At 54.8% G+C, this 26,523-nt stretch overlaps 1 protein-coding gene across 2 annotated transcripts; it reads right to left on the bottom strand.

Annotated features, from left to right (window-relative positions):
* Window positions 1-417: 417 nt before the first annotated feature.
* On the bottom strand, window positions 418-26,192 carry RCC2 (regulator of chromosome condensation 2). Of its 2 annotated transcripts, none has more exons than XM_082669661.1 (13): window positions 26,143-26,192; window positions 24,726-25,011; window positions 19,083-19,176; window positions 15,948-16,091; window positions 13,262-13,393; window positions 12,805-12,893; window positions 11,351-11,465; window positions 9,098-9,264; window positions 7,038-7,218; window positions 6,637-6,742; window positions 5,705-5,777; window positions 3,602-3,679; window positions 418-2,826 (listed from the first exon to the last, which is right to left on the bottom strand). In XM_082669661.1, exons 2-13 carry the CDS (start codon window positions 25,002-25,004, stop codon window positions 2,722-2,724), a joined length of 1,563 nt encoding a protein of 520 aa, XP_082525787.1. In that variant the 5' UTR covers window positions 25,005-25,011; window positions 26,143-26,192; the 3' UTR covers window positions 418-2,721. The 2 variants fall into 2 exon arrangements, with proteins under 2 accessions (XP_082525787.1, XP_082525786.1); XM_082669660.1 differs by having other exon boundaries at window positions 26,039-26,180.
* Window positions 26,193-26,523: the final 331 nt, after the last annotated feature.

Genomic DNA, 26,523 nt, shown 5'->3' with positions numbered 1-26,523 from the left:
ACAGGGCTCCCTTATGAGGAGTGGGTGGAGGAGGGTGGGGAAGGCACACGTTGTACAGCCCTCTTCAGGTGCTTTCCGCGTCTCCTCCTCTCAAAGCCCCAGGAATATGACACGCGATGAATATGAAAAACTCCACGTTTTGAGTTGGGCCAATGGGGTGCTGAAGCGTCCCTGAGGGTCACACATTTCCAGGAACAGAGCTGGGAGCTCCACTCACCTCCCAACCCCAGCAGGGCTCAAGCCTAGAAGCTAAAACGACCCGCGCTTCCCCGGGCCCCAGAGTGGGAGCCCGGGCCGGGGCAGGAAGGGCTCACGCAAGAAGCCGTTCCGTGTTCTTACCTTCATTCCGCTGAAAAAGAAGTGCAGAAGCCAAAACAGAGTAAACAATGATGTCGTTTATTTAAAATGTTTACTCCAAGAAATATATATATAAAAAAAGACAATTACAGCACTAAACCAGGCACCTTCGACCAAATCACAACCTCCCCTTGGACTCTCCCCTTCGCGCTAAGCCGTCCAGTCTACCTTCCTGAGCTGGAAGACACGTCTGGAGCCCGAAGGATCAGCGCACCCCAGCCCCGCTGCTGTGTCCCTTCCTCCAGGAGCGCAGGACCGTCTCCCCCCACTCATTGTTCTAAAGGATTTTCCCCCTTAGGAAGTTCATTTAAAAATTCTAAGCCCAAAGGAGTGATCGTGGGAGAACAGGGCAGTCTCCACGTGGAAGGGACATCCCTTTCCTGCTCCAGTCCCTGGCAGGGGGCCCGAGAGCGGGCTGGCGGTGGGTTTCAGATGAGTCCACTTGAAGATTGAAGCCCCACTTGGCCAAGGGCAGCTCCTGCAAAGGCCAGGACCCAGGCTACTGCTCCCTTGACCCTCTAGTTGACTGCACAACCCAAGGGAGGCTGCACGGGTACAAGGAGCACGTGCGCCGAAGCCCATTCCAGGAAAGAGGTGTGTCAGGAAACCGAGGGGTTCTATGCAGGGAAGCTTGAGTCAGCAGTGGTAGTTGGGGGGTGATTTGGACAAATCAGGTTAGTTTAGCAGAAGCTCTGAAGTTGTAGAAGCTTCTCCCCTGGACTATAAACACAGGACAGTTGAGACGAGCACAAAGTCAGACTAAATCTTAGAAAGAGGCAGGCCGGCCTCCTCCCGCAAGGCCTTGGGACTGGCCAGGACAGATACCGTCACACGCCCTGCGAAGGCATAAGCCGCCGCCCCGAGCGACAGGGCAGGGGGGACGAGTAGGGAAAGAAGCAACAACGACTAGATCATTTTTGGCATTTTAACACGGAGACAAAAGTGGTAACAACAGCAAAGCAAAAAATAATAATAAAAAAGACCAATATTTAACTTTCCCATCACCCAAGTCTCACACTGAAGTTCTATCCCCGTTTCCCCCATAAGCACCACTGAACTAAAAAATCTATTTTAAAGCACCCAAACCAGTCCAGACCCTCTCGAAACCAAGAGCCCCAGCCAGAGCTGTCGCCTCTCTTGGGTCCAAGCGAGAGGAGGGTTCCGGGAAAGGCACCTCATAACTCACGCAGCGCGACGCCGGGGACGGGTTCGGGCACAGGGCACTTGGCGGGGAGCCGGGGTGGCAGTCACAGCCTCTGTGCTGACACGCAGGGAAGGGGACTTCTTCCGTGATCCCAACTATTTGGTTACACAGCCAAGCAAACGTGACTAGAGAGCTGGGTTAGCGGAACAGGAACCCGGGCCTCAGAAACAGACCGGGCCCCTTCCAGCAGGATCCAGCGGGGGGAAGGGGTTCGGAATAAAGACAGAAGCACAAAGGCGATAAAGGCTGGTACACAAAGGGCTGATCCTTCTTTGCAAGGACTCCAGAATGCACTTTTTACTGCTGGCTGGTCAATCTCTAATAGCGAGTGCTGGCGAGGCGGCCCCGGCTCAGAGGAGCCTTCGAGCCGCATCTGGAACCACATACACTGTCCCCACACCTGCCCACCCCCGCAAGTCCCCACTGGTGCCACCATCACGGGCTTTTCATTTGGACTTCTTTTACAGCTAAAGCAGATATAAATGGCTACACACAGACCCCCACCAGGGGGGAAAACCGCAGATTCTAATAATGTCGCGGCCAAAAGGCGGCGGGGGGCTTAGAAGCAGCCAAGGGGAGAAGCAGAACACACACGGCCTGAGCCGGGCTAGGAGGAGAAGCAGGAGAGAAGCGACCCAGATGCTTCCGAGCACACGGGCGCCATCTTGGATGGAGACTGACCACCAGGGACGGTCTTTGCCTAGATGCTGCCGGCTCCCGCAAGGGACACTGTTTTCTGAGCGTGTGGCGACTCCTCTCCCAGGTAGCACCCGCTGGGCTCACCATGCTAATCACAACCGGGAAGGGGTGTTTTTGACAAGTGTATGTAGGAGAGGGGGGTAAAAAAGGAAAACTTAAAAACAAAAAACAAACCTAGATTGCTCAAAGTTTCTGCCTCTTTTGTAGGAATGGTAAGTCAACTATGAGCAAATATTTTAATTAATCATTAAGAGGGGAAAAAAAAAACACTTTGGAAAGCATACAGGAAAGGTAGTTGACGTTGAATCGCTTATAAAAACGGAACCTCAGGGAGTCTTAACAAAAAATGCACCTTCGGTCAACTTTTGCTTTTGAAAATTCCTCGTGTGACTTCCCGTCCCAGTGCACGTGGAAATGACAGCTGCCGCGAGAGGTGTGGAGCTGGAGAGGCTCCGGGAGCATCAGAGGGTCCGGGGGTTGTACTCTGGTAGTTTCTTGATCTTCTCCTTCTCCGTCTCACTTTCGTCTCTCGCTATCACCAAGGAGTGTGAGTAACCCATGGCAACCTGGGGGACAAACCAGCGCTGGGTGGGCAAGGGTGCTTCGGCTAGGCAGAGTTTGGGGCCGACAAGCCCAACGCAGACGACGGGACACAGGGAAGCTGGGCTCGCCAACGGGGGTCAGTACAGAGGTCAAAACAGAGGCATCCTGAAAAGCTCAGAAAAGCCCTCTGCTGAGGACCACCAGTGTCAACGTGACCTGCCACCAATGCCCTGCTAGCCTGCCTTCTGGGCGGCCCCGGGAGACAAGGTGGAAGGAGGCCCCCCAAGCAGCGTTTGGATGCCAACTGCCTGCAGAGGCTGTGGGGACTCAGGACCGTGCTCCCTGTTCCCTGCGCCTCTCTGGACCACAGCCCTGCCTTGTGCAAGGGCACAAGCCCCACGTGCGTATCGGTGACAAGGGCTGGCAGCCTGGTGAGAGGCCTCGCCCCACCAGCTGCCCACAGCCTAACGGTGCATAGAGTCTTGGGTGAAGGTACCAAGCTGACGTGAGCGATGCACTCGGCCTGGAGCAAACCTGCTGTGGCTGGACTCTGGCCGGTGTCCCTCAGGCTGACAGCAGCCGCGGGGCCTAGCCGGCACACCTCTGTGCCTTCCCCGTCACCCAGCAGAAAACGCTAGCACGGGGCACAGGAAAGCTACACAAGGAGATGTCAGATGCGGCTCAAGCGGGCTGCAAAGAGCAGAAGCAGGCAGAGGCACGATGCAACTCTGCTCTTTTCTCTCTGCTCCCGCGGCCGCCCCCCGCCCCCCCCCCCCAGGTCTAGGGCTCCTCACTCACCTGCTCCGTGAAGATGCCGTCGAGCGTCTTCACCTCCTGAGCTGCAGTGGAAGACTTGGGCTTGTGATCGCCATAGCCCTGGTGAGGCAAACAGAGGGATGCTCACAGAACCCGGGTCACTAACGCCAGTCAGAAAGAGGGAACCTCACCATGTGGCTGGACCTCCCACGGGCCCGGAAGCCTCTGTGGCCGAGCCCCGCTGTCTCAGACCCAAAGCCAGGCCCGGGCAGCAACAAGAATCCACAGGTGCCAGCAGGTGACCGGTTCCTAACCCCAGGCCCGAGACGCTAAGACGTGAGCTATAGGGGTTTATGTGATGAGGACACCTTTTAGGGAGAGTCACTGGTCAGATCATGGCGAGGGCAGGAAGAAATGGCAACTGCGGCCCTTCAGGGCCACCAGGTCACAAGGAGTGCTGGCTGTCCCCATCCCCACCTGTGTCCATGATCAGCAATGACTCCAGGACACCGGAGATGGAAGGGACGGTCAAGGACTGCTTGGGGTGGGGGTGGGGGTTCTGTCACGTGCTGTGGTGTGAAGATGGGCGATTTCAAGGTGGACAGGTCCCTCAGCTCAGCTCAAAGAGGGGCCCACATGGCAGATGAGCTTCAGCTGCCACCGGCCAAGTGCCAGGCCAACCCCTCACCCGAGAGGCTGCCCCCCACGTCCCCCTCATTCCCCTCTAGTCTCCAAATCGATACTCAGAGTCTATTTCTGATGGGCCCTAGGAACATCTGTCCTTCTCTAAGGACAACCCATAAAAACTGGGCAAGGGGGCTTCCCTGATGGCGCAGTGGTTAAGAATCCACCTGCCAAGGCAGGAGACACGGGTTCGAGCCCTGGTCCGGGAAGATCCCACATGCCGCAGAGCAACTAAGCCCGTGCGCCACAACTACTGAGCCTGCGCTCTACAGCCTGCGAGCCACAACTACTGAGCTCGCGCGCCACAACTACTGAAGACCTCACACCTAGAGCCTGTGCTCCGCAACAAGAGAAGCCACCACAATGAGAAGCCCCTGTACCACAACAAAGAGTAGCCCCTGCTTGCCGCAACTAGAGAAAGCCCGCGTGCAGCAACAAAGACCCAACGCAGCCAAAAATAAAATAAACAAATAAATTAAAAAAAAAACAAAACTGGGCCAGGTTCTCAGTCTCTTTCAAGCTTCCACATATGGGGCCACCTCTGAAGGGCCCCCCAGCGTGTGCGGCACATGGGGCCCCCTCTGAAGCCACCAGACTGAAAGCGGGCACACAGCTCCGAGGAAAACGCATGTTCAGGCCACCAGCCCTGGAGATGGCGCAGGGGGTCAAGAAGCACCCGCCTCCTTCCATCACCCCATCAGCTCCTACCCATGAGAGCACAAGGAAGGGAAAATAGGCCGAGTTCCCAGCAGGAAATAAAAGAGCCAGGCTGACGATCAAATTGCAGGTAGAACAGGTAGACCGTCAGGATGAGCTCCATAGCCCGGCTGTTCTTGATGAAGACGTTAAAAGTTAAGGACTTGCCACGCCCCAGAAAGCTAAGAATCAGACGTTTGGTTGAGGAGGCCAACGGTGTGGGGGAATCCGAGGGCCATGGGTTCTAGTCACTCAAGTGACTGAGATTAAAGGCAGGAACACAGACAAACTTATTTGGGAAAAATAAGAGAAGAATGTCCCCAAAAGGCCTAAGAGGCTGGAAACCAGAAAGATTCAATGCATGGTCACAACTGACCCCACCCGTTTAAAAGGACAAGCTGCTCCTGTCGACTGAAACTCTCCTGGGGAGAGGGAAGAGAAACCATCCTCTTTCCTACTGACGTCATCCCACAATAACGGTTTACAAAACATGAGGGGAAATGGGATCTGAAACTTCCCCATTTCAACTTAACAATGTGGACAGAAAGAACTTTCACAATTATTTGATGAGCAAACTCATTAAACCTCAAGTGATTTAAACATTAGGGAATATCGCAGACCTTCAAGCAACAAGGAAACACACACACACACACACACACACACACGCACACACGCACGCACGCACACACTCTCCTCCTGCGAGTTCTCAGGGGTGGTTCAGGGAACCCAGAGAGGGCTCTGCCTCCGCCAGGCGGACCAGCTTACCAGCTCCCCAAAGGTCGGCGACGGGCCCCAGCTGATCGTGCTCTCGTCCGCGGCCACGATGATGCTGCTCTTCCTGCAAACGGGCAGAGGCTGTCACCGCCGGGGGCGGCAGCCCAGCGCTGCACCTCACCCACCCAGCAGCCCAGGGCACTTCCCGTGGGCTCCCTGCAGGGTGTGACCTACTAGCATTAAAATCAAGCTGGGCCCACTAAAAACTCCATTCCAAACAACACAGCACAGGGCCAATGGGCTGCTTCTGAAGCCCAAATGCTGTCCCGCACAGGCCCAAACTGCAGAAGCCCTTAGAGCCAGGAGCCTCGGGGCCCCAGATCTCCCCGCCCCACCCCACTCGGGCTCTAGGGCTCTTGGGGTGGGGGGGGTCACTTTTAGATGAATAAACACACTGGGAAAAGGAGAAGAGAACAAATCAGGATGAAGTGAGAGTCTATTCCAAAGGGGGCGGAACTTGCCAGACGACTTGGGCGGGGCTAGAGGTTTCAGATTAAAACCACACCGAACCCCCAACAACTACACTGTCATCTCCCCAAAACCCGGCAGGTGATGAACATTATCAAACTCCTCATCAAGAAGTGCTACAGAGTTCAACAGGTGTCCTCAAAATAAACGGAAAATCACTGACTTGAGGATACTTTCTTGGTCCCACTGTGTCACAGTAACTAAAATTTCCTAACTAAATATGATTTGAACCTGCAATACGAACAGAGCACACCAAGCCTTCGAAGAACGAAGCCCTCAGAAGCAGCAAAGCGAGTCACCTGTTCTAAGACCTCCCAACCCCTCTTGCCCCAAGCACAGTCCCTCCCCTTCCTGACTCTAGAATTTGGTGCGCCCTATGCCCCATGGGAAGGGTGGAGCCCTCAAGGGATAAGGCGCCTCCTGGGTGTGTCCAACCGGGAGACACAGCCACGTACCCACAAGCCAGGCTCCGGATTCTCCAGCCGCAGAGGTCCTGCACGGCCTTCGGGTACATGGTGGACTCCCGGGACGTGTTTGTGGCCCCCCAGAAAAACAGACCACCTGGGAAAGACAAACGCGTCTCCATTGTCATCATCAACTCAAGAGCTGGATCCTCATCTCAGCAACATCAAAGGAGAAAGGGAAGAGGACTGGGACCCGCCAGGCACGGCGCTTGGCACCGGTGACCACAAGCGGCTCTGTCCAAAGAATCCAGGAGGTCGATGAAGTCAAGGTCCCTGGTCTTGAATAGGGCAAAGGTCACGGGACTCCCCACCAGAGCACACAGCCAGGGAGGGAAACCCATGACTTGGCCCTGGATGCCTTCTTCCCGAGGCCCGGACGGGGAAGCACTGACCCACTTCGCTGACGGCAAAGGAGCAGGTGTAGCCAGCGTAGATCTGGGACGCCCCGCGTCCAGGGAAGTCGAACAGCTTCACCAGGCGGGGAACCATCTCGTCCTTCTGCTCGGCGTGGCCCAGCCGGCCGTAGCCACCGAAGCCCCAGGAGAAGACGCGCTTCTGGGAGTCCAGGACCAGCTGCAGGAGAGAGAAAATGCAGCGCTGGGACAGGGGACAAGCGGGGTGGCTGCTGTTCTGAGAGCCTGTGGCCAGGGCTAAGGGCAAAGGGCAGAAACACCCAAGATGACCCACACCGGCCTCTGACAGGGGAGGCACCAGCAGCGGGTCCACATGGCGAGGATGTTTTCCCGGCCAGGGACACCATTTTCCATCCCTAACAAATTATTATTATTAAAGCCACAAGTCTTCCCCTTTCCCTCATCAGAAACACAAGGGTGATGTCTCCAGAGCAGGCTACTGCACTCCACTTCCTATTTCAATCCTGACTAGACTGCAGACAGAGCCCAGAGGAAAAGCCCCGCCCACCTTGGATTCTCCTTCAGGCAGGTTCACACAGGTGACCTCCACCTGGTCACAGGTGCAGTGTGCACAGTGACATGTCAACAATTTAAAGTCCATCTTCTTACATGCACCCTTATGTTCACTGCAGCACTATTTACAATAGGCAAGACATGGAAACAACCTAAATGTCCATGGAAAGATGAATGGATAAAGAAAATGTGGCACATATACACAATGGAATACTACTCAGCCATGAAGAAAACCAAAATAATGCCATTTGCAGCAACATGGATGGACCCAGAGTGTATCATACTAAGTGAAGTAAGTCAGAAAGAGAAAGACCATATGATATTGCTTCTATGTGGAACGTAAAATGTGACACAAATGAACTTACTTACGAAACAGACTCACAGACACAGAGGACAAACTTATGGTTACCAAAGGGGAAGCAGGGAGGGGATAAATTAGGAGTCTGAGATTAGCAGATACACACTACTATATAGAAAATAGATAACCATCAAGGCCCTAGCATATAGCACAGGGAACTACATTCAATATCCTGTAACAAATCATAACGGAAAAGAATATGAAAGAGAATACGTATAACTGAATCACTTTTGCTGTACACCAGAAACTAACACAACATTGTAAATCAACTATACTTCAATTAAAAAAATAAAAAATTAAAAAATAAATAAAAATTTTTTTAAATCCATCTTCTTTTCTTCACAGCATCCCTGATGTCTCATGTTTGAATCATGTGAATGTACAACTTATTAACATGATTTGACACCAGGGGCCTAAGTAAGATCTATTTCTCCTGAGTACGCTGTACAAGGGAGAATCAGTTGTTGGACCTGAAGGGACTGAAAGCTCCCAGTCCTGAGGTCACCCAGCCAGTCGCCTGCACACAGGAGACCGACCTGCCTCTGAGCTCTCAGCCCCGGCCCTGCTCCTTCAAGCGAGACGAGAACCAAGTCTGACTCTCAGGCATTTTCAGGCAAAATAACCACAGGAACGCAACTAAGATAAAAAGACGAACATATAGGGACTCCGCTGGCAGTCCAGTGGTTAAGACTTCCACTGCGGCGAGCACGGGTTCAATCCCTGGTCAGGGAACTAAGATCCCACATGCCGAGCGGCCAAGAAAAAAAAAAAAAGATGCACATACAAAATTTTATTGCCGTTTATCTAGTTGACCTTTAAGGAAAGGAAACACCCTTAATGACTGAGTCTGTTCAACACCCCGTCTGAGATACTGTCTATCGACCTGGAAGAACATCCATGATGTTCTATTAGACAAAAGACAAAAGCAGAAACACTCTTACTGCATGATCCCAACCCAAAGTGTCTGCACGTTCAGCTACATCTGTGGACGCCACGGAGAAGCTGTCAGGGGAGAATGACGCCCCGGGACAACTGAGGGTGGGAAGCCCTTGAGGAGGGCGGGATGTCGAGGGGGCCAGGGTCAGTTCCTGGCTTTGCAAAGCCAAGGGTCTCCACTGACGTGACACCCTGGAAGCCAGAAGAAAGGCCAGAAACGCTCAAGCCTTACCGTGTGGTTAGCGCCGCAGGCCACATCCCGTACCACCACGTTCGGGACCGGCAGGATCTGGCCGTCTTTCGTCTTCTCGATGAAGATCGCCACTCGCCGGGGCACGAGCTCGCAGTCGTACTCTATCCGCTGCGCCCGGGCAATGAACTTGCCATCCGAGTTGTGTCCTGCAGCGACCACAGGGCCGGCCGTCAGCAGCGGCCATAGCACAGAGCACCTGCCCAGCCAGGCTGGGCAGGTCCTCGTGGGGACTCCTGTCAACCAAGGTAGCGTCCTCCAACCTGAGGCGCGACCCAACTTGTGGGGCATAGAATCGGTGCTGTGGGTTGAAACCAGTTTTTTCCTTTTTTTGAAAAATGAATAGAACAGAGTAAGAAACACCCGAGGACACCATCTGTAACGAGGACTTCTGTGAAAATTCTTTGCGAGTGTACGTTTGGGCTGGGCTGTGGACAAAAAAGTGGGAAGCTCCAGATCCAAAGGAAGGGTCTTCTCTGTGCCCCACCTGGGGGCCTCAAGGAGCCCTGCACGGGCCGAGAACGGACAAAAAAGTTCAAGCCACTTTCCAGGCTTGCTTTTTATTTTGTTTTATTTTTTGCGGTACGCGGGCCTCTCACTGCTGTGGCCTCTCCCGTTGCGGAGCAGAGGCTCCGGACGCGCAGGCGCAGCGGCCATGGCTCACGGGCCCAGCCGCTCCGCGGCATGTGGGATCTTCCCGGACCGGTGCACGAACCCGTGTCCCCTGCATCGGCAGGCGGACTCTCAACCACTGCGCCACCAGGGAAGCCCCCCAGGCTTGCTTTTTTATGAATTACCAGTAACCTAATACATCATCGTGGTCGTTAAAGCAGAGTTAAACGTACGTTTCACCTCTGCCTTGCCTGACACGTCGTGGGAGCGAGCACGGGGGTGAGTGCGCGCTGGGGATGCACCTTCCGAGGTCAAGTTCTAGTTCTGAAAAGAGATCTCTCTGGGTTTGGACAATCACACTGAAAACCGGTTTTAAAATAAACTGGGAAGATTAACTGACTCTGTAGATATAAATCAAGCCAACTTCTCAAAATACCTTTAAACAAGTGTAAACCAAGCAAATGAGATTCGGTATAAAGTGCTGCAATGGGGACTGGTTCGTGGCAACTGCTCACTAAACGTTAGCTGTCATCCTCATTGCCAGGGGCATTTCATTTTCCTGAAGGAAAACCTACCTGCTGCGACCAGCTGCCTGTCTGCAGATCTGGGGCAGCCACGGACAGCAGGGGGGCTGCGCACGTTTCCGGAAGTAGACCAGAAACTTGCACGGAGACGGTCTCTCCAACAGTCTCTGGCAACTCCCTGGCAACCAAAGCTCAATGTGCATGGGGCTGTTCTCTCTTATTCACTTCTGACTTAGGTATATTTAGTTTCACAAAGTCACTGTTCCCTAAAGTCTAAAGGCCAGCGAGATGCTCCTCGTTCTATTTATACTATCTTCCATCTGCCTGCTTTTAATGACGTGGAGACCCAGGCAACCCAGATCCAGGGGCTGCAGAGGATCCGGAGCAGCGTGAAACTCAGGAGCCAGCAGAGGGCGCCCACTCCTCACCTCCCACTTGGAAGGAGCTGGAAGGTGGGAAGACGCCAGAAAGGGAAAAAAAAAAAACACTTCGGTGTCAGATGGGAAAAGAAAATGGAGACCTTGTAAAGTCAGGATGGAGAGTCATTTTCCACTCGCTGAGAACTGATGAGAACTACCTGCTGAGTTTTACTTTTCTACTCAATGAATAATAAGTAAATTTCATCCCTTCTGTTTAGGGATGAAAATCCGGAAGACAATCCCACTTTTTCATGATATTGGGCTCTTCATGTGTATACCTGAAATAATGGCTCAGGCCGAGGTTTTCAAAACAACCTTATTCTTGTATAATTTCACTTTCAATGAAGGCAAATCTTTAAATATGAAAATGAATGAAGGTGGTTTGATTAAAAAAAAAGCTTTGATATCCTTTTATACAAAAATGAATTCCCAAATCAGAAAAAAAAACCTTTGTCAGACTCAAGCCCTGACTTTCATTAAGGCAAGTCACTGTCAGACTCTACAGCCCCATGAATTACGACATGCTGGTCCACTAAACAGGACATCCACTTAATGGATCAAGGCTATTATCTGCGATCAATTACCCACATTTCTACCATGTGTGTGCAAGCCCCACACTGACTTCTGGTTCTAAACATACAGTTAGATTACAGAGCTTTTAAAAAATGTACTTTGCATACCCAGCTGACCATATTCAGGGCACCCAAAGGAATAGAGGTTTCCTTTGCAGTCCATTATCATACTGAATTCAGCCCCACAGGCCATTTTGGTAATTGGCTGCCCGTTGTACATTATCTGAAAAGAAAAGACAGCAGACTTTTAGACTTTTTTTTTTTTAACGATTGATAAAGTCTCTACCTCCTCACAGGTTGGTGTGAAACAATTACTAGGCTACAAAGGACTTCTAATGGACCCAACAACGCTGGCAACAAAGCTTAGAATGTAGGTAAAGAAACACGTCCCAGTACAGAGTCAGTTCAGACAAACAAATCATGTCCCCGGGTCTTTGTAACCCTCAAAATGCACAACGCTGTGCCTCACACATCCTGGTGCCCAGTGAATGCTGCATTCAACTGACTGGCGTGGGCACGAAGGTGTCAGAAAACAAAACTAATCACATGTAGTTCCCAAATCCCACTCTAGTCACTAGTTTTGATGTCACGCAACTTTAAAAAGAAAAGCTTTTATAAGTGTTATTGCCAACCAGTAAAATGAACTGTTTCACACTCTCTTTTACTACTGTTAAGAGCCGCTTGCTAATTAGCCTTAATTGAAGGTGTGAAGAAGAAATATAATGGTTCGAAATTAGGAACTTGGAAGACAGCAAAGGCCTTGAGTAATTTGGCATGGGATTTGGAAACAAATCTGAGAAAGTGCTTAGAAGACTCGCTATTGCAAACTAATCGGTCTGGAAAAGCCAGACTGGAGGAACTGGAGGGCGTGAAGTACCGACATCCCGGGAAATCGCGGGGAAAGGCGATGAGACTGGGGAGGGGATGTTGAGTCCCGGGCTCTGTCCCGGCCCCGGCTCACTCTGGGAACCGTCACATTCCACTGCAGAGCAAATGGCTAACAAAACAGCAACACCTCGAAAATCCTCCAAACTATAGGTACGTTTGGCCAAGGTCAAGGTCTCTTTTTAAGACCAAGAAACCCAAGTCCCTTCCCTCGTCAGACACTCACTGTAGCATCCTGCTGCCTTATGTCAGTAGTTCACTTTTTAGGTATAAATCCCACGCCTCCAAATGACTCCAAAGTTTCTCAGGAATAAGAGACAACCGACCTCCTATTTGTGTTCTAAGTACGTGTGCGGTGACTTGTTACAAAGTCAAAACCCAGAGTATTCTCAGATAAAGACCAGTCACATCCATGTAACAATTCTCACTTTGGAATAGAACAGGCTGCAAACAGGCCTCTGGAACAAATTATTTCAGTCGGAATGAAAAACTGTTTCTAGAGATGTTCTTCACCTGTGAACATCTACTAAACCTGACCCACTCAAAGCATCGAGATCCTCCTTTTACAAGGGACCCAGTAACTCAAACAATGGAGAGGAATGTCTGATCTCACCCCAGAAAATCCAACCCCAAAGCAACGAGAAACAAAGGCCCTGAAGGCGGAGGAGGGCGGGCACCTGTGCGGGGCTGGGCACGGCGTCCGTCTGGTTGCCGAGGCCCAGCTGCCCCATCTTGTTCTCCCCAAACGCAAACACGGAGCCCGTTTCTGGAAGGAAAGAACAACATTCATCACCAAAGGGAAAATAATGCTGAGTATTCAGAACTAGGCTTGGAATCAAAGGCTCTAAAATAATAAAAACAGCTCCTTAGCCAAGAAGAATGCAAGAGAGACAATTCTCCAAAACGGGGTGGGGCAGATACCTCAGAGCAGACCCACTCCCCAGCAGAGACCCTCCCGCTGCCCCAGCCACTGGTGCCCGTGGGCGACGCTCCCGATGCCTCAAGCAGCTGTCCAGCGGGCTCCCTGGGCATCTTTCTGATCGTGACCATGGGTCACGGGGGCAGCCCCACCCCCCGCCCCAGGTGGACCATTTGGCCTCTGACCCCATTTTGAGGGAAGCGGCCCTTCCTTACCCGTCAAGGCCAAGGTGTGGTTCCGCCCACACGCCGCGGACACGATCACCTCGTGGCTGAGCCCCTCGATGAGTCTGGGGGCTTCAACTCTCTTGGTGTCGCCATGGCCCAGCTGGCCCTTCTCATTTCGCCCTGCGGGTCAGGAGCAGGATAGATAAAGCGGGGAGGAGGAGAGAGGGCGGCTGGAGCAGCTGCCGGGCGAGGCTGGGTCTCCCAGAAGGCGCCCTCCAAACCCACAAGCCCGGCTCCGCAGGCAATGCCAGCCTTTCAAGGTTGCCGGTGGGGTCGGGTGACTAGATGAGATACGCAGGGCTGTCCCCAGAGTCGCCTCGGCGTGCAGCTACCAGCCACCACCTCACCTGCTCTGACCCTCTTTTCTGGGGCAGTGGCTGGGACAGATCGGAGCACTTTCGCCAGCTCTCTGCCCCCGAGGGAAATGGAAGAAAACCAGGTTCAACCTGGATGGTACACACGAGCAGACGAGCTCAGGGAAGCTCACAGCTCTCACTTCTCACCACACCTGCCGGACGCCAATTCCTTCATTCGCTTCACTCCGAGGTATTTTAAGACGGTAACACCTGCCTCACAGGAGTCTGATTCCCTCAGCGCCCCAGGCGTCTACCGTGGACCCTGTATTTCTCTCCTCTCTAAGCCCACCTCCCACGGACCAGCCTTCGCAGGACGCTTAGCCACGTGAACCCCAGCGACGGCCAAAGGCCAAGCCTGCTCTGAACACAGGCCCTCCCTGGCCACGGGCTGACCTCCACCTCCGGGGCTGTGCTGGCGTGGAATCGGGGGGTGCCGGAGGTCGAGACCTGCCAGGCCCTCTGCACCACAGTCCTGCCCCGACACAGCCCTGCAGCTCAAAGCAGGTGTGGAGAGCTGGGGGGCCGGAAGGCTGGCCCCCCTAAACCGTACTTAGTTTTCAACACAGGCTACAAGGGTTCCAAACTCAGCACCTCGGTGGGCCTCTCCCAGGAACCTCTAAGAGAAGAACCACACTTGTTACCGAACATTTCGGGAGATTTTATGGGGCCAGAAAGCCAGGCAATTCGGAAAGCGGGGGAGGTTTCCACATCCTTCCCCAACAATGAACTTTGACCTTGCAGTCATGAAAGAGGGGGAGCAGAGCCACAAAGATGAGCCTCAACTGTCCTGGACAGGGCTCGAGAAGGGGTGACCAGTCGCCGTTACTACAGGAAAACCGTCCTCAGGCTTTGATTACGGTGCTCCAGCAGGACAGGCGGACACCAGCTTCTAGTGGAAAGTGCCCAAGTTCACTGTGAAAGGCACGAACGAGCACCGGACGCGGTTTTTCGGCTCGAGAGGCCCAGGTGGTCAACGGGTGCAGACTCCGTGAATTCTGGGCCACAGCACCGAGGCTCTCGGGCGCTGGACTGGGCCCTGAGCCTTTCAGGGACTCACTGTGGACTCATGACACTCCCACTGGCTCATCCCCCCTACAGCGGCGAGTCTGCTCATGGGACACGTCTTTGTTCTGGGGCAGGTCAGACGCACAGCTTTTAGAATCATTCCCTGCCCAGGGGGTCGGCAGAGGGGACGTTTTTAGAAGCAACACGAAAGTGACATTCAGTAGAGAGATCAGAAAGAGGACACCTGAAGCTGGGAACCCCGACGTAGGAGGCTGCGTTCAGGGTTGGCACAATGGGCAGGAGGGGGTTTTAGGGGAGGGACACAACCCTGCGCCAACTGGCAGCAAACGAAAATCGTGGCAATGTCAGCGTGTCACCAAGAAACTATGAAGTTTAAATTTGGGCCAGACACACTTGTTAGCTTTTTTTCAACAGAATTACAAAATTAGCAGAGTGCAGGGAAGACAACAGATGTTAATGTATTTGGACTTTGGTACAGCCACTCATGAAATTGCAAAAAAAAAAAAAAAAAAGGTTCAAACATCCCAAAATAAAAACGCAGTCTTATGGACCCAAAGCTAGCCAAAGGGCCAGAAACAAAGGGTGAGGACAAACGCCAACACCGCCTGCGGGAAGAAGAGCCCAGGAGGCAGCAGAGGGCGTGGGGGAAACTGAGCCCCAGCCGGGACCTGTGTGAAGGCTCTGGATGAGGAAACAGGGCAGGCGGCGTGGAAGCACTCTGCAGGGGACCCTGAAAGGGAAGGGAGGCTAGAAGACAAGGACAGCGCCCCCCAGCACCCAGGCGAGGGAGTCCAGCGGCAGGGCAAGCAGATCACCTTGGAAAGAGCAAGCTCAACTCTCTGGGGCGATGGAACAGGAAACAGAGGAACAGAGACTCGGGCTGGTGTCACCACGTGGCAGATGTCAAAGCTGGTGGCATTTAAAGTGGCAAGAACAGAGGTCTACGTCACACCGTGCTGTGTGCTGGGGGGACAGCACACCTAAAATAGGAATTCGATACTAGGCACACCTCGATATCAGATCCAGAGTCAGTCAGAACGTTCGGGAAAAGGCTGCCTAAAGAAGAGGATTCAGAGAAATCGGGGGTTATGTACAGACCAAAACCTGGCAGAAGAGGGGAGGAAGCGATGTTTTCACGGGGCACAGACTAGCCGGGCATCAGGAAGAGAGGAAACACACAGCAAGCAGCACAGCCCCGGAGGGCGGACCAGGGTCTCCCCTCCAGGGTATGGGGGACGGGAGCCCACCCGCGGGCTGGGCCACGGGTCTCGCCGCGTCCCCGTGGTACTTACCCCAGCTCCACAGCTTCCCTTCCGTGGTGATGAGGAGGCTGTGGGCGGCGCATGACCCCGACACCACCGTCCGTACCCGGACCCCCGAAAGGCACCCGTACCTGTGGGGCCCCCATAAGTTCTGACCGAGGTTGCGGTAGGCGGCTGCGAAGGCAAAGGGAACACACGTCAAACGGCTGCAGAGCCCTGGTGGGTTCCGAGAGCTGCCCCAGTGTCACCAGCCAGAGGGCCGCCCCCCACTCCCCACGTAAAGCCCACCCTCGGGGGCTCCCGGGGCAGCGCACCAGCGGTGTGGACCCGTCGGTGGCCATCTGCACTGACACCGCTCCACCTCCGTTTCTGGCCCGAACCCACCTGCCCAACAGCCAGTGGCCGAGAAGCAGGTGCCACCGCCTCCACCCCGCAGCCCCGCTGGGCTGGGGGCCGACCCCGAAGAGCAGGTAGAAGACCCCCAGTCTCCCTCACCCTCCCGGCCCTCTACCTGGGGGTGGGGAGGGGCTGGGGGCCTGCAGCCACGAGGCTCCCTTGGGGGCCAAGCCCGAGCCTGCACCCCATCTTTCTCAGGAGTCCCACCATGCTGGCCGAGTCATGACCCCTAGCTCCGCCCGTGTATCTGCTCCCCCGGAAGGCCCTTTCCTGCCCCCTGCCTCTGTTCTTCACCCCTCAGGTCAAACACCCCCTGCTCTGGGAAGCCTTCCTTGCCCGCATCCCCCTTTCAACTCGTTGCTTTCTGGACCCCAGCGCCCTGTGAATCCTGTCACAGCACTTATCCCACTGAGTTCCCGTGCCTCCCACCCCGAGGGCCAGGGCCTCCCCGTGCCTGGGGCAGGGCACTGGGAAGCGTTCGCGGGCATGGGGGGCGGGGAGAGACAGCCGCCTCCATCACACCCCCCCCTTCACCTTGTTAGTGGACAGGGCGTGGCCGATCTGGGGCTTAATTTCCTCAACTTGGGGCTCTCAAGGACAGAAAAACGAGCCCATTTTTAGGTCCGTGGTGACTATCATGAAATGCTAGCTGCTGCCGAAATCAACTGTGTCAGACTGACCTGGATGCTGGAACGGATTGAGAGGTCAACTTCTCCATCAAGTACCTGGCTCCACGCGAGAAACTCTGTAGAACTGTTCCCGTCCGTCCCCACCCTGCCCGCACCCCACCAGCAGAGGGTGCCGGGTGCGGCCTCTCATTGAACTACCTGGGGCGGCTCAGGTAAGAGAGGGAAGTTCCCTACCATGATTCAGGGCACCCCTGAGCTTCTCCACCCGAAGACGCTCCTCTACCACTGAAAGGTGAAAGAAGACCCAGCAATTTCCTGGGAAAGAGCAAACCAGAAACGACAGCCTTCACACCTATGCTAACGTCTGCTCATCATGGTGGCATGACTGCCGTGTGCCATGCCTGTGGACAACACGCAGTGCCAGGAGACGCCACAGGACACCAAGGCTGACCCAGAGTGGCTAAGCGGACCCCTCACAGCTGAGTGGATGGTCTGATCTGCCAAAGCATCTTCCCTGCATGAGCTCCACGAATGTCAGTGCCCAAGATGTCATCAGCTCATGAGAGGCAGGGATTCTCGGGGCCTCCCAAGGAACCTTCTTCAGAGGGATCCTAGTCATACGAAATGCAGAGCAGCAGTCCCGGGCCACTCGGCCTGGCTGGAGGTTGTTAATGCCCAGGGCCTGGTCCTGGTCAGAGGTGGAGCACAAAATCACTGTGTTATCTTGAAAACGAAGGGGGCTGCTGACTTTATGAGATCCAGTGACGCGTACCCAAGAGCCGATGGGCTCTCGGAAGGAAGGCAGCTTCGAGAATGGGACGGACTGGGAAAAGCGAGGGCGGGAGGGGAAATCCTTCTTCCCTTCATGTTTGGCACCCGTGGGAAAACAAATTCTCCCTCCCTTCCCGTTACGTCTACTGGCTAGTTCACAGAGAGCCGAAAGACACTGCAAGACTTTAAAATTTTTGTTTAATTACATAAAACTTCATTCAGAGGGAGAAACATCTGGGAAGCAAAGGTGGGCCTCGGAGAAGACAAAAAGGCACTCTTCAAATGAGCCCAAGTGGGGCAAAATTCCTGCAACTAGAGGCGGCCCCGCTCTGCCATGGGTTCCCCTCTGGAATCTATTTCCCGCTTGGGGCCTGCGTGTCTCTAATTGCAAGTGGGCCACTCATTTAAAGAACAGCTTGGAGAAACAATGCGACACCTGCGCCAGGGCTGGCAGGGAGACTGATGTTATCACGTCCCAGGAGAGGTTCCAGGTGACACCAGCCATCAGGCAGCTCAGGCTGAGAGCTTGGTCCTGAAGGCTAGGCACTTTTCCCAACAGGAAGAAAATGGCTCAAACCCATTTCTAACTCATCTGGACCCTGAGTGCCGCTGAAACCCCGCCCGCTGTTTTCATGGATTAAGGTCATCTCCACTGCCCATCCTGAGGCCCCAGGGAGTGTCAGTGTGCAAATATTTGTTCACCGGGCAATGCCGGTAAGTACTTTGGGAATCTTTCCAAATGAAATCAAGAAGCCATAAAATATGGCAAAGTACCAGCCTTACTTCTCTTGGATGGGCCAGTATTCTCCTGAGAAAAGACACCAATTTTCTAAAAACACTTGGGGGCTAAGATACTTCTTAGGGCTTCCCTGCTTCCTCCACTCCAGACTGCTACTTGCTCTGTCAAACCAGTTCCCGCAACAACCTGGCAGTTTGCAAGGAAACGTGGACTCTTTTGAAATGTCTAACAAGTTCGCCATCTGACACGTGACAAATATCGAGGACATTCTGACATTCCACAGCACCAGCCTCTTCATCTTAATGAAAATAAGTGACATGAGAAGATGGGGAAAAAAGTGTCGAGGTTTATTTGAGGCTACTACTTATATTTTTCTGTTTAATCTCAATGGAATTTTCAAAAGCAGAGTTGTACCCAAGTGAGAGACTTGCCCCAAGACCTGGGTTCAAATCCAGCCCCATCACTAGAGTGGCTGTGTGGCCCTGGGCAAATCGCTTGGCCTCTCTGAGCACTTCTGTAAAGAGAATACCTACCTGCGGACAGTCACCAGAATCACACTGGACACCTCGCACACAGGAAGCACTCAATCAATAGTAGCGTCTTCTATTCTTTAGAAATTGTTTCTCATACCTTGTTGCTTAGGCACTTCTTTTCGACCAATCAAGTCCCAGTTGGTTGCCCCAAAAATCAAAAGCTGCCCTTTGCACTTAGACCCTTCAAGTTTCTACAGAGACAAAGAGAGAGGGAGAAAGAATTAGCTTGTAATGCTGCTTCTAGCTTCCCAAATCTGTCCAACGACAGCAGGAAACAGAATAATTCATTGTTAACGCTGTCCCTCAGCGGTTCACAGCGGACAGAGGGACACCTCGCCAGCCCCTTCCATACGTGGAATCCCGAACCTGCCCCGGCAGCTCATCAGTTAAGCCCAGGGTCTTTTTTATCCTTTGATTTCTCTTTAAAACATCTTTGGCAAAAGTCTACAAAAGAAGCCAAATGCAATTCCTCCCCTCCGCTCTGCAGACTGCCTTGTACAGGTATTTGCAATAGGCCTGCTGTGTCACACAGGGAGTGAGCGTTAAAACCGCTGTCCTCAGGGCCAAGGCTGCATCTTCCCGCTGCAAGCACAGCATACCTCACATGGACCTGAAGGCTTTGGGGGCCCGGGGCATCTCTGCACAGCGATCCCATCGGTTGACTTTCCTATCCTCCCTGTGCACTGCCCTCGCTGCCAGGAGCCTTCCGCGGGGGAAAACAGCAGAGCCCCGTGTTCATTCCTCCACTGGAGGGAGGAAGACCCACGTGGGGCTGGCGGATCAGATGGGGCAGCCTCCGATGGGCTCGTCCTCACTGCTGGCCGAGAGCCAGGGGACCGATGGCCAGTGGCCCCGCCAGTATACCTCAGTCCCCATCCTCCATCACTAGGGCCACACGCTCTCACCGTCACAGGGGGAGCATGTGCCACTTAAAAAGGCCACTGTCTGAGTCCGGGTGGCACTCGTTCTGTGCTCAGCCCTTCCCTTCGATTCTGAGATGCCCAGTACACTCTTTAAAGTCGACTGTTAGTCAAAGATCCACTTCTGAAGGCTCCACTTAGTTCCACACAGGCAAGGGAAGCAGTAACTTCCCGTTCTGCTTTCATCCTTCACATCATCAGCATCCCAGGACGTTAAAAGCAAAGGAGGAGTTTTCCTTCGGTTTACAGAAGCATTCTTGGAAGGCTTTGAGGAAAAAAAGGCCACACAGCTGCAAATCCAGTCATTCTAAGCCCTACACAGTGACTGCCCGGGCGGTACGTGCTGGCAGCCCAGTACATGCATGTGTAAGAGGAACACATCCTTATGGGGGGGCATTCCGTTTCTTAGGGAACTCTGGGCAACCCAAACCCGATGTCACGGGCACACCCTGCCCACCACCCGCCGGTCCTGTCATGCTCGCCCACTCAGCCACGAGTACAGGGCTGGAGGCAGACGGTCCATCTACAGGGCGCACCCACGGTCAGCAATGCAAAGGGGCGACAAAGCAGCCAGGACTGGAGGATGACTTCGCCACACTTCAATTATTCAGAGAATGACCTTAATCGGGGTAGTCCAACCCCACAGCACCCAGACTCCAATTACTTGAATGGGAGCCGAGTTTCCCCTGGTTATCTCCCCTTCTTTGTTTAACTGGCGGGCCTGGCTGGAACATTCTACAGGTCTACTGCAGGAGACAAATAGCATCAGGGGATTGTCAAGTTCCCAGTGGAAGGAGCAGCCCTGGGTCTCTGCCCACAATACTGACTTGCTCTCCACTATTCCTCGGGTCTGCGTGGAGGGGCAGCAGAGACTCAGAATGGACCAAAGCACCGTGGGATGAGCTACCAGGCCAGATGGTGGGGAGAGGATTCCGGAAGAGCCGTGACCTCAGGCCAGGCTGCCCCCACCGGCCCCTAGGTGGGCAGATACGGCTAAACCACTCCACACCAAGGAGCGCTCAGCACTGCAACAGGTCGGCAGTGCTGCTGGCTGCCGCGGGACCTGCAGCTCTGCCAGAACTAGCTGCCATCACCCTGGGCACAAGCAGGGGCTCCTCTGTGACCTGGAGATGCCAGCACCTGCACAAGGGGACAAGGGCTTATGTGTACTGGCCCATCGAGCCAGCTGAGCATTTATACAAAACCCCAAGCCTTCCGACACAAGGTGTTTGTGGGAAACGTTGATCAACACTGGTCAACTGTTTCCTCCAGTGACAGTGGTCCAAGGAGGGTGGTAAGCCGTACCTTAACTGTGTTTTTGTCATGGGCCTCATTTCCTCACACGTTAGATGTTATCATCTATATAACTCTTTGCTGTAGGCTGCTTATAATTCAATTCTTCCCTCCACCTTATATGAAATAAAAAATTCAAGTAAGGACCAGAACTCCTAACACCCACTTAAAAATCACAGCCATGGGCTTCCCTGGTGGCGCAGTGGTTAAGAATCCACCTGCCAGTGCAGGGGATACGGGTTCGAGCCCTGGTCCGGGAAGATCCCACGTGCCACGGAGCAACTAAGCCCGTGCACCACAACTACTGAGTCTGTGTTCTAGAGCCCGCGTGCCACAACTACTGAGCCCGCGAGCCACAACTACTGAAGCCCGTGCGCCTAGAGCCCGTGCTCTGCAACAAGAGAAGCTGCCGCAATGAGAAGCCCGCGCACCACAACAAAGAGTAGCCCCAGCTCGACACAACCAGAGAAAGCCCACATGCAGCAACGAAGACCCAACGCGGCCAAAAATGAATAAATAAATAAAAATTTAAAAAAAAAATCACAGCCCATGTCCCTCTTTGTCACAGAGCTGAACCCGCCCACAGGTGGGAAAGACCCCGGATGCGGGGGGCTCCATCCAGAGGAACCCCAGGGACAGCTGCCAGGGCTGCAAGCACCAGAGGTTACAGGACCCTCCCTGGGCTTCACCGATGGGTCAAGAGATTGTTTTCTGGATGAAATCGGCAGACATACTGCCCATGTCTAAATATCATGTGGCAGAAAAGCTGGGAGAACAGTCTGCCAACAGGATGGGTGAATTTCGCTGGCCGGGACACACGCTCCGAGCTTCTTCAATCAGCAAAATGGGGTTTCTGGCCCAAAGCGGTTTTTGAATCACTGCCCAAGCGCCAGGAGCACATGTACGAGGCTGAGAGTCGATCTCTAACACGCATCCATTTAGAAGGCTGTCGCTCCCGGCGGAGGGAAGACCACTCAGAGAGAGGGCCGCAACGCCTACTCCCTAGTGGGCTATCAATAGCGACTAAGACAGGCTTCAAGCTCAGCTTTCAATTGTATTTATTTGGTCCTTTCAGACGGAACAGAGTTGTCTCAGGGCCCACAAAACCTGAGCAACCCAAAACTAGAAGAACTACAAAGACCTGGACAGCTTGTGACACTCACCTGTCTTCTAGGAGTCAGCCAAGGCTGCTCGCTTTACCGACAGGGTTATGAAGTTCACAGGGAATTCGGGCTGCATCAAACCTAGAGGGTCGTAAAATGCTCATCTGATACAACTACACGGAAACCTGAGGTCCTTGGAGAGAGCATTTTCCGAGACTGAAATCCTAAGAATGTTTTATAAAAATACACAGCTTTTCCTCAAGGCAACTCTGTCCCTCAACCATACAAGTACTTGGGGTTCATCTTTCACAAGCCCAACATCTGCCGCTTTGAGGTAACTGAAGGCAACACGGCTTCAGACAACTCCTGGCAGCTGCTCTCATACAAACCTCCTTCCAACAGCCCTGAACGGCAGCGAGGCTTGCGAAACTCTCAGTAAAGTCTCTTTCTGAAAAGAGCTGGGGACGGCCGCTGGCCTGTGGCAGCAGACAGGATTCTCAGGACTGCTTCCCAGGCGCTTCCCCTGGAGTCTAGGAACCCGGCACCAGGGATTCACCCAGGACTCGGGGCAATGCCCACCTAGGGCAAGGCATTGGGAACGCAATGGGACAGCCTGGGCCTGGCCTTGACCCTGGACCAACGGATGCTAAAAGTGAAAGTGACTTAAAGCTTGAGGTGTGCACTTTCCATGAAGCACAGAAGAGCATCATTCGTTGGACCCTCAGTCTCCTGATGGTGTGCTGGCCAGTCCACTGCACGTGCTCTCTCTCCGTGACTACCTCCTTGGGTGAATCTCAGCATCACGGTAAGAATCTTTTACTTCCTGATAACAAAACTCATTACTCTAAAAGGTTGACTGGAAACACTCGAGAGGCAATGCAGCAGAGGCAGAGCCCAGCTGACCTTTCTTTTCAGTTCCCTCTTAACACCAGGATTGGAGGGAAAATGTCTGGAGTCCCGCATAGAAGATCACATTTGTTAAAGGAAAACAGTCCCTGCGCTCCCTTTTCTCAATACTGTGGTCATGGCCATGACCCTGGTCCTGGCCTGGTCCCCAACCCCAGGTGACACGTTTCAGTGATACAGGCTCTCCTTAACATCACCCTCCTCCACCATCTAACACGTTGACCCTTTCCACTGAGATGGCAGTTACAAAGCCATCTCCACATGAACAATTTGCAGAGGCGTTAAGGATGACATCAGAAAAAAACCCTGAGCCCAATGGAAATCTAGCTCCATGTCATCCTGGGCTAGTCCCTTAGACTCTGTGCCCCAGTTTTCTCACCTATAAAGTGGACCTAGAAGTGCAATTATTTTTAACCATTTAAATACTGTCTGAACTCCCCCGGGGGAAATCACGCTGGTACGGACTGAGAAAAGGATCCCTCCAGACCGTGAGACTCTAGACCCTAAGTGCAAGTTCTTAACTCTTTTGGAGTCATCTGAGCATCTGGTGAAAGCTTTGACCCTAAACACATGTCCCACACTAAACCCGTGGGGTTTGAGCATCACTGAACCCACGTAACATCTCTTGCTCCGCAGGGTTTTGCAGGCATATGAATTGGTCACGATCTTAATTAAGATTTGAAGGCCCAACTCTAATGAACAAATTGAAGCCCACTCAGACCACGGGGGTGTGGGGGGGGGGCTGCACCGAGCCCACACCAAGCGCTCGTTCCCTCAGACCACAAGTGACGAACAAAGCCCAAACACCTCTGGGGGTGTGGGGGCCCTTCCCGACCTCCAGGGGGAGGGCTCTCCGGAGCATGCGCCCTCGCACCCTGCCCCGGCGCCCGCCACCCCCGCCTCCCCGGCGGCGCGAGACGGCGCAGGACCGCACGGGGCATGCGCGGCTGCCGCCAAGCCCCGCCCCCCCGGAGCGCCGGAGCCGAGGCGGCGGGAACCTCAAAGCCCCGGCATGAACCGCCGCTCCCGCAGCGCGCTGGCGGCCCCCTCCCCCGCGGTGCCGGGGCCGACCAGCGGCCAGAGGGGGCCAGGGGCGACCAAGGACACGCTGCGCCGCGCCCCGGGCCCGGTGCGCGCCTCCCCTCCTCCGGCCGGAGACAACTTGGAAAAGTCTCCCTTCCCGGGGCGGGAGGGGGAGGGGAGGCGGAGGGAGTCGGCTCGAGCGGCGCCGGGGGCGGGGCCATGACCCCCTCGCGCGGGCGGGCGCGGGCTCCGGGTGCCCCTCCCCCGGCGGGGGGCCCGGGGCGCGCGCCCCAACGGCCAACGGCCGCGCGGGTGGGCGGCGGCGGGGTCGGGTAGGCCCCGGCCCGCGCCCGCCCCGCGCCCTTTTGTTATGCGGTGGCGGCGGCGATGATTCAGCCCGCGGCCTGCGCCGGCCCCGCCGCCCCCGGTCAGGACGCGCGCGGTGACGTGCCGCGGCCCTTGCCCCCCGGCCCCCTGCCCCGGCCCCGCACTCACGACGCGCTCCTTGGTGTGCTCAGGCTCGGTGATGACCACGGCCGCGCCGCCCGCCTTGCCTGCCGCCGGCCGCGCCGCGCGCTTGCCCCCGCCGGGTGCCCCGTCGAGCTCCAGGCCGTCCTCGTCGCCGCTGCTACCGCCGCCGCTGCTGCTGCTGCAGCGCTCGGGCCGCTCGCGCTTCCTGCCGGCCGGGCCACCGCGCTTCCTGGGCCCGGCACGGGCCGTGCCGTTGCCCGAGCTCGGCTCCTCCCAGGCCGCCGCCGCCTTCTTCCTGGGCATGGTCGCGCTGGAGGAGACACGGGGCAGCGGCGCACAATGGACGGGTTATAAACTGCGCGGGGGGAGGGGAGCCAGCCGAGCCACCGGCCTCCACTTCCTCCCCTGCCCTCCCCAAAGTGGCGGCCGCGGGGTGGGCGGAGAGGGGGCGAGCCGGGAGGAAATCGCGCCTCTCCTGGGCCCCGGCGCGCCTCCTCCGGGGAATCCCGCACGGGAGCCCAGGTCCCCGACTGCAATCCGCTCAGGGAAAGAAAAAAATGGAGACCCCCCCCGGGCCCTTCCTCAAGTTAGGTTTGCCTACATCGCATCATAATTGCAGCCAGGTCCCCAAAAAGTAAAGGGAAAGAAAAAGGAAGTCTCTGATCCCCGAGGTTTTAATTAGAGAAGGCTTTGGGACACTTCAAAGACCCCCTTTTGGCACCTTGGTGAAGGAGCTACCCCCTCCGCGGCGGCCCCACCTGCTGCTTTTGTCTCCGCACCCCCGTCCCCAAGCCCACTCAAATGCAGTTCTTTCCACCCCCCGCCTGAGTCCCCAATTCCGCTCCAGCTTGGGGGTTCCGACCTCGGGGTCTAGCCGAATCCCTTAGGGTTGGCTGCCCCCCACAGAAGGGTGGGAGGGTGGTGGCGCAAATAGAGCCGGCCCCCGGCCCCAAACACCTGCTAGCACAGACACGAAAAATAAAAACTTTAATGGTGCCCGACACTCTTCCCGGCCCCTCCCCGAGCGTGCGGCTCAGCCGATCCTTCCGATCCCGGCTGCAAAGTGCCCGGCTCCGCCGCTACTTTCCCCCAGCGTCCCTGCCCCTTCGCCCTGTCTGCTTTTTTTTTTTTTTTAAATTGATTTTGAACAATGGGATCTCTGTCTGTCTCCGATTAAACCACGTGGATCCGCCTTCCTTCCCCTTTTTATTCATTCAATTCCCCCAACCTCCCCCAGGTTTTTTTTCTCTTTTTTTTTTTACCTTTTCTCCTCTTTAAAAAAAAACTTTCCCAGACCCCGCAAACTGATCATTGTCGATTTCATTTTCAGCCCCTACCTGCGTGGAGTGATGAGAAACCGGAGAAAAAAGGAAGAGGAGAGACTAAAAGAACCGAAGGGCTTTTTTTCCCCCAGCCCAGACGAGGTCTCCAGCCCACTCACCAGATACACTTAAAATGTAAATACAAGCTTCCAGAACAAATGCTACAACACAAAACAGAAACACATGTGCTGCCGGGCGGCAAGCGAACGCGCGGCGGGGCAGGCGGCGCGGGTCCCGGGGCGCCCGCGCCCCCTGCCGGCCGGCGGACCCGGCGGCGGCCCGGCCCCCGCCCTCGCCCGCGGGGCAGCCCGGCCCACCGAAGCCTGCGCTGGGCGCCACGCCGCCAGCCTTCACTCCCCGGTCCTGCGCGTTTCGCAGGCGGCGCAGCACGTCCAGCGCGTCAGAGATTACTTTGGGGGTTAGGAGAGTGTTAGATTGTTTTTCCTGGGCATGTCTAGACAGGTCACCTGAGGACACTCGCTGGAAAATAGTTACTTCGC

Source organism: Grampus griseus, assembly GCF_964374135.1.
Source record: "Grampus griseus genome assembly, chromosome: 1".
NCBI classification, from domain to species: domain Eukaryota; kingdom Metazoa; phylum Chordata; class Mammalia; order Artiodactyla; family Delphinidae; genus Grampus; species Grampus griseus.
The sequence above is the reverse complement of the archived record's forward strand: the minus strand, read 5'-3'. Positions and strand labels throughout refer to the sequence as shown.

Coding starts and splice junctions, on each gene's coding strand:
- RCC2 (XM_082669661.1), bottom strand. CDS start 25,004: ATGCCCAGGAAGAAGGCGGCGGCGGCCTGGGAGGAGCCGAGCTCGGGC. Junction 12,894..13,261: donor CCACACCTTGGCCTTGACGG/GTAAGGAAGGGC, acceptor CTTTCCTTCCAG/AAACGGGCTCCGTGTTTGCG. Junction 11,466..12,804: donor CCGTGCCCAGCCCCGCACAG/GTGCCCGCCCTC, acceptor TTTTCTTTTCAG/ATAATGTACAACGGGCAGCC.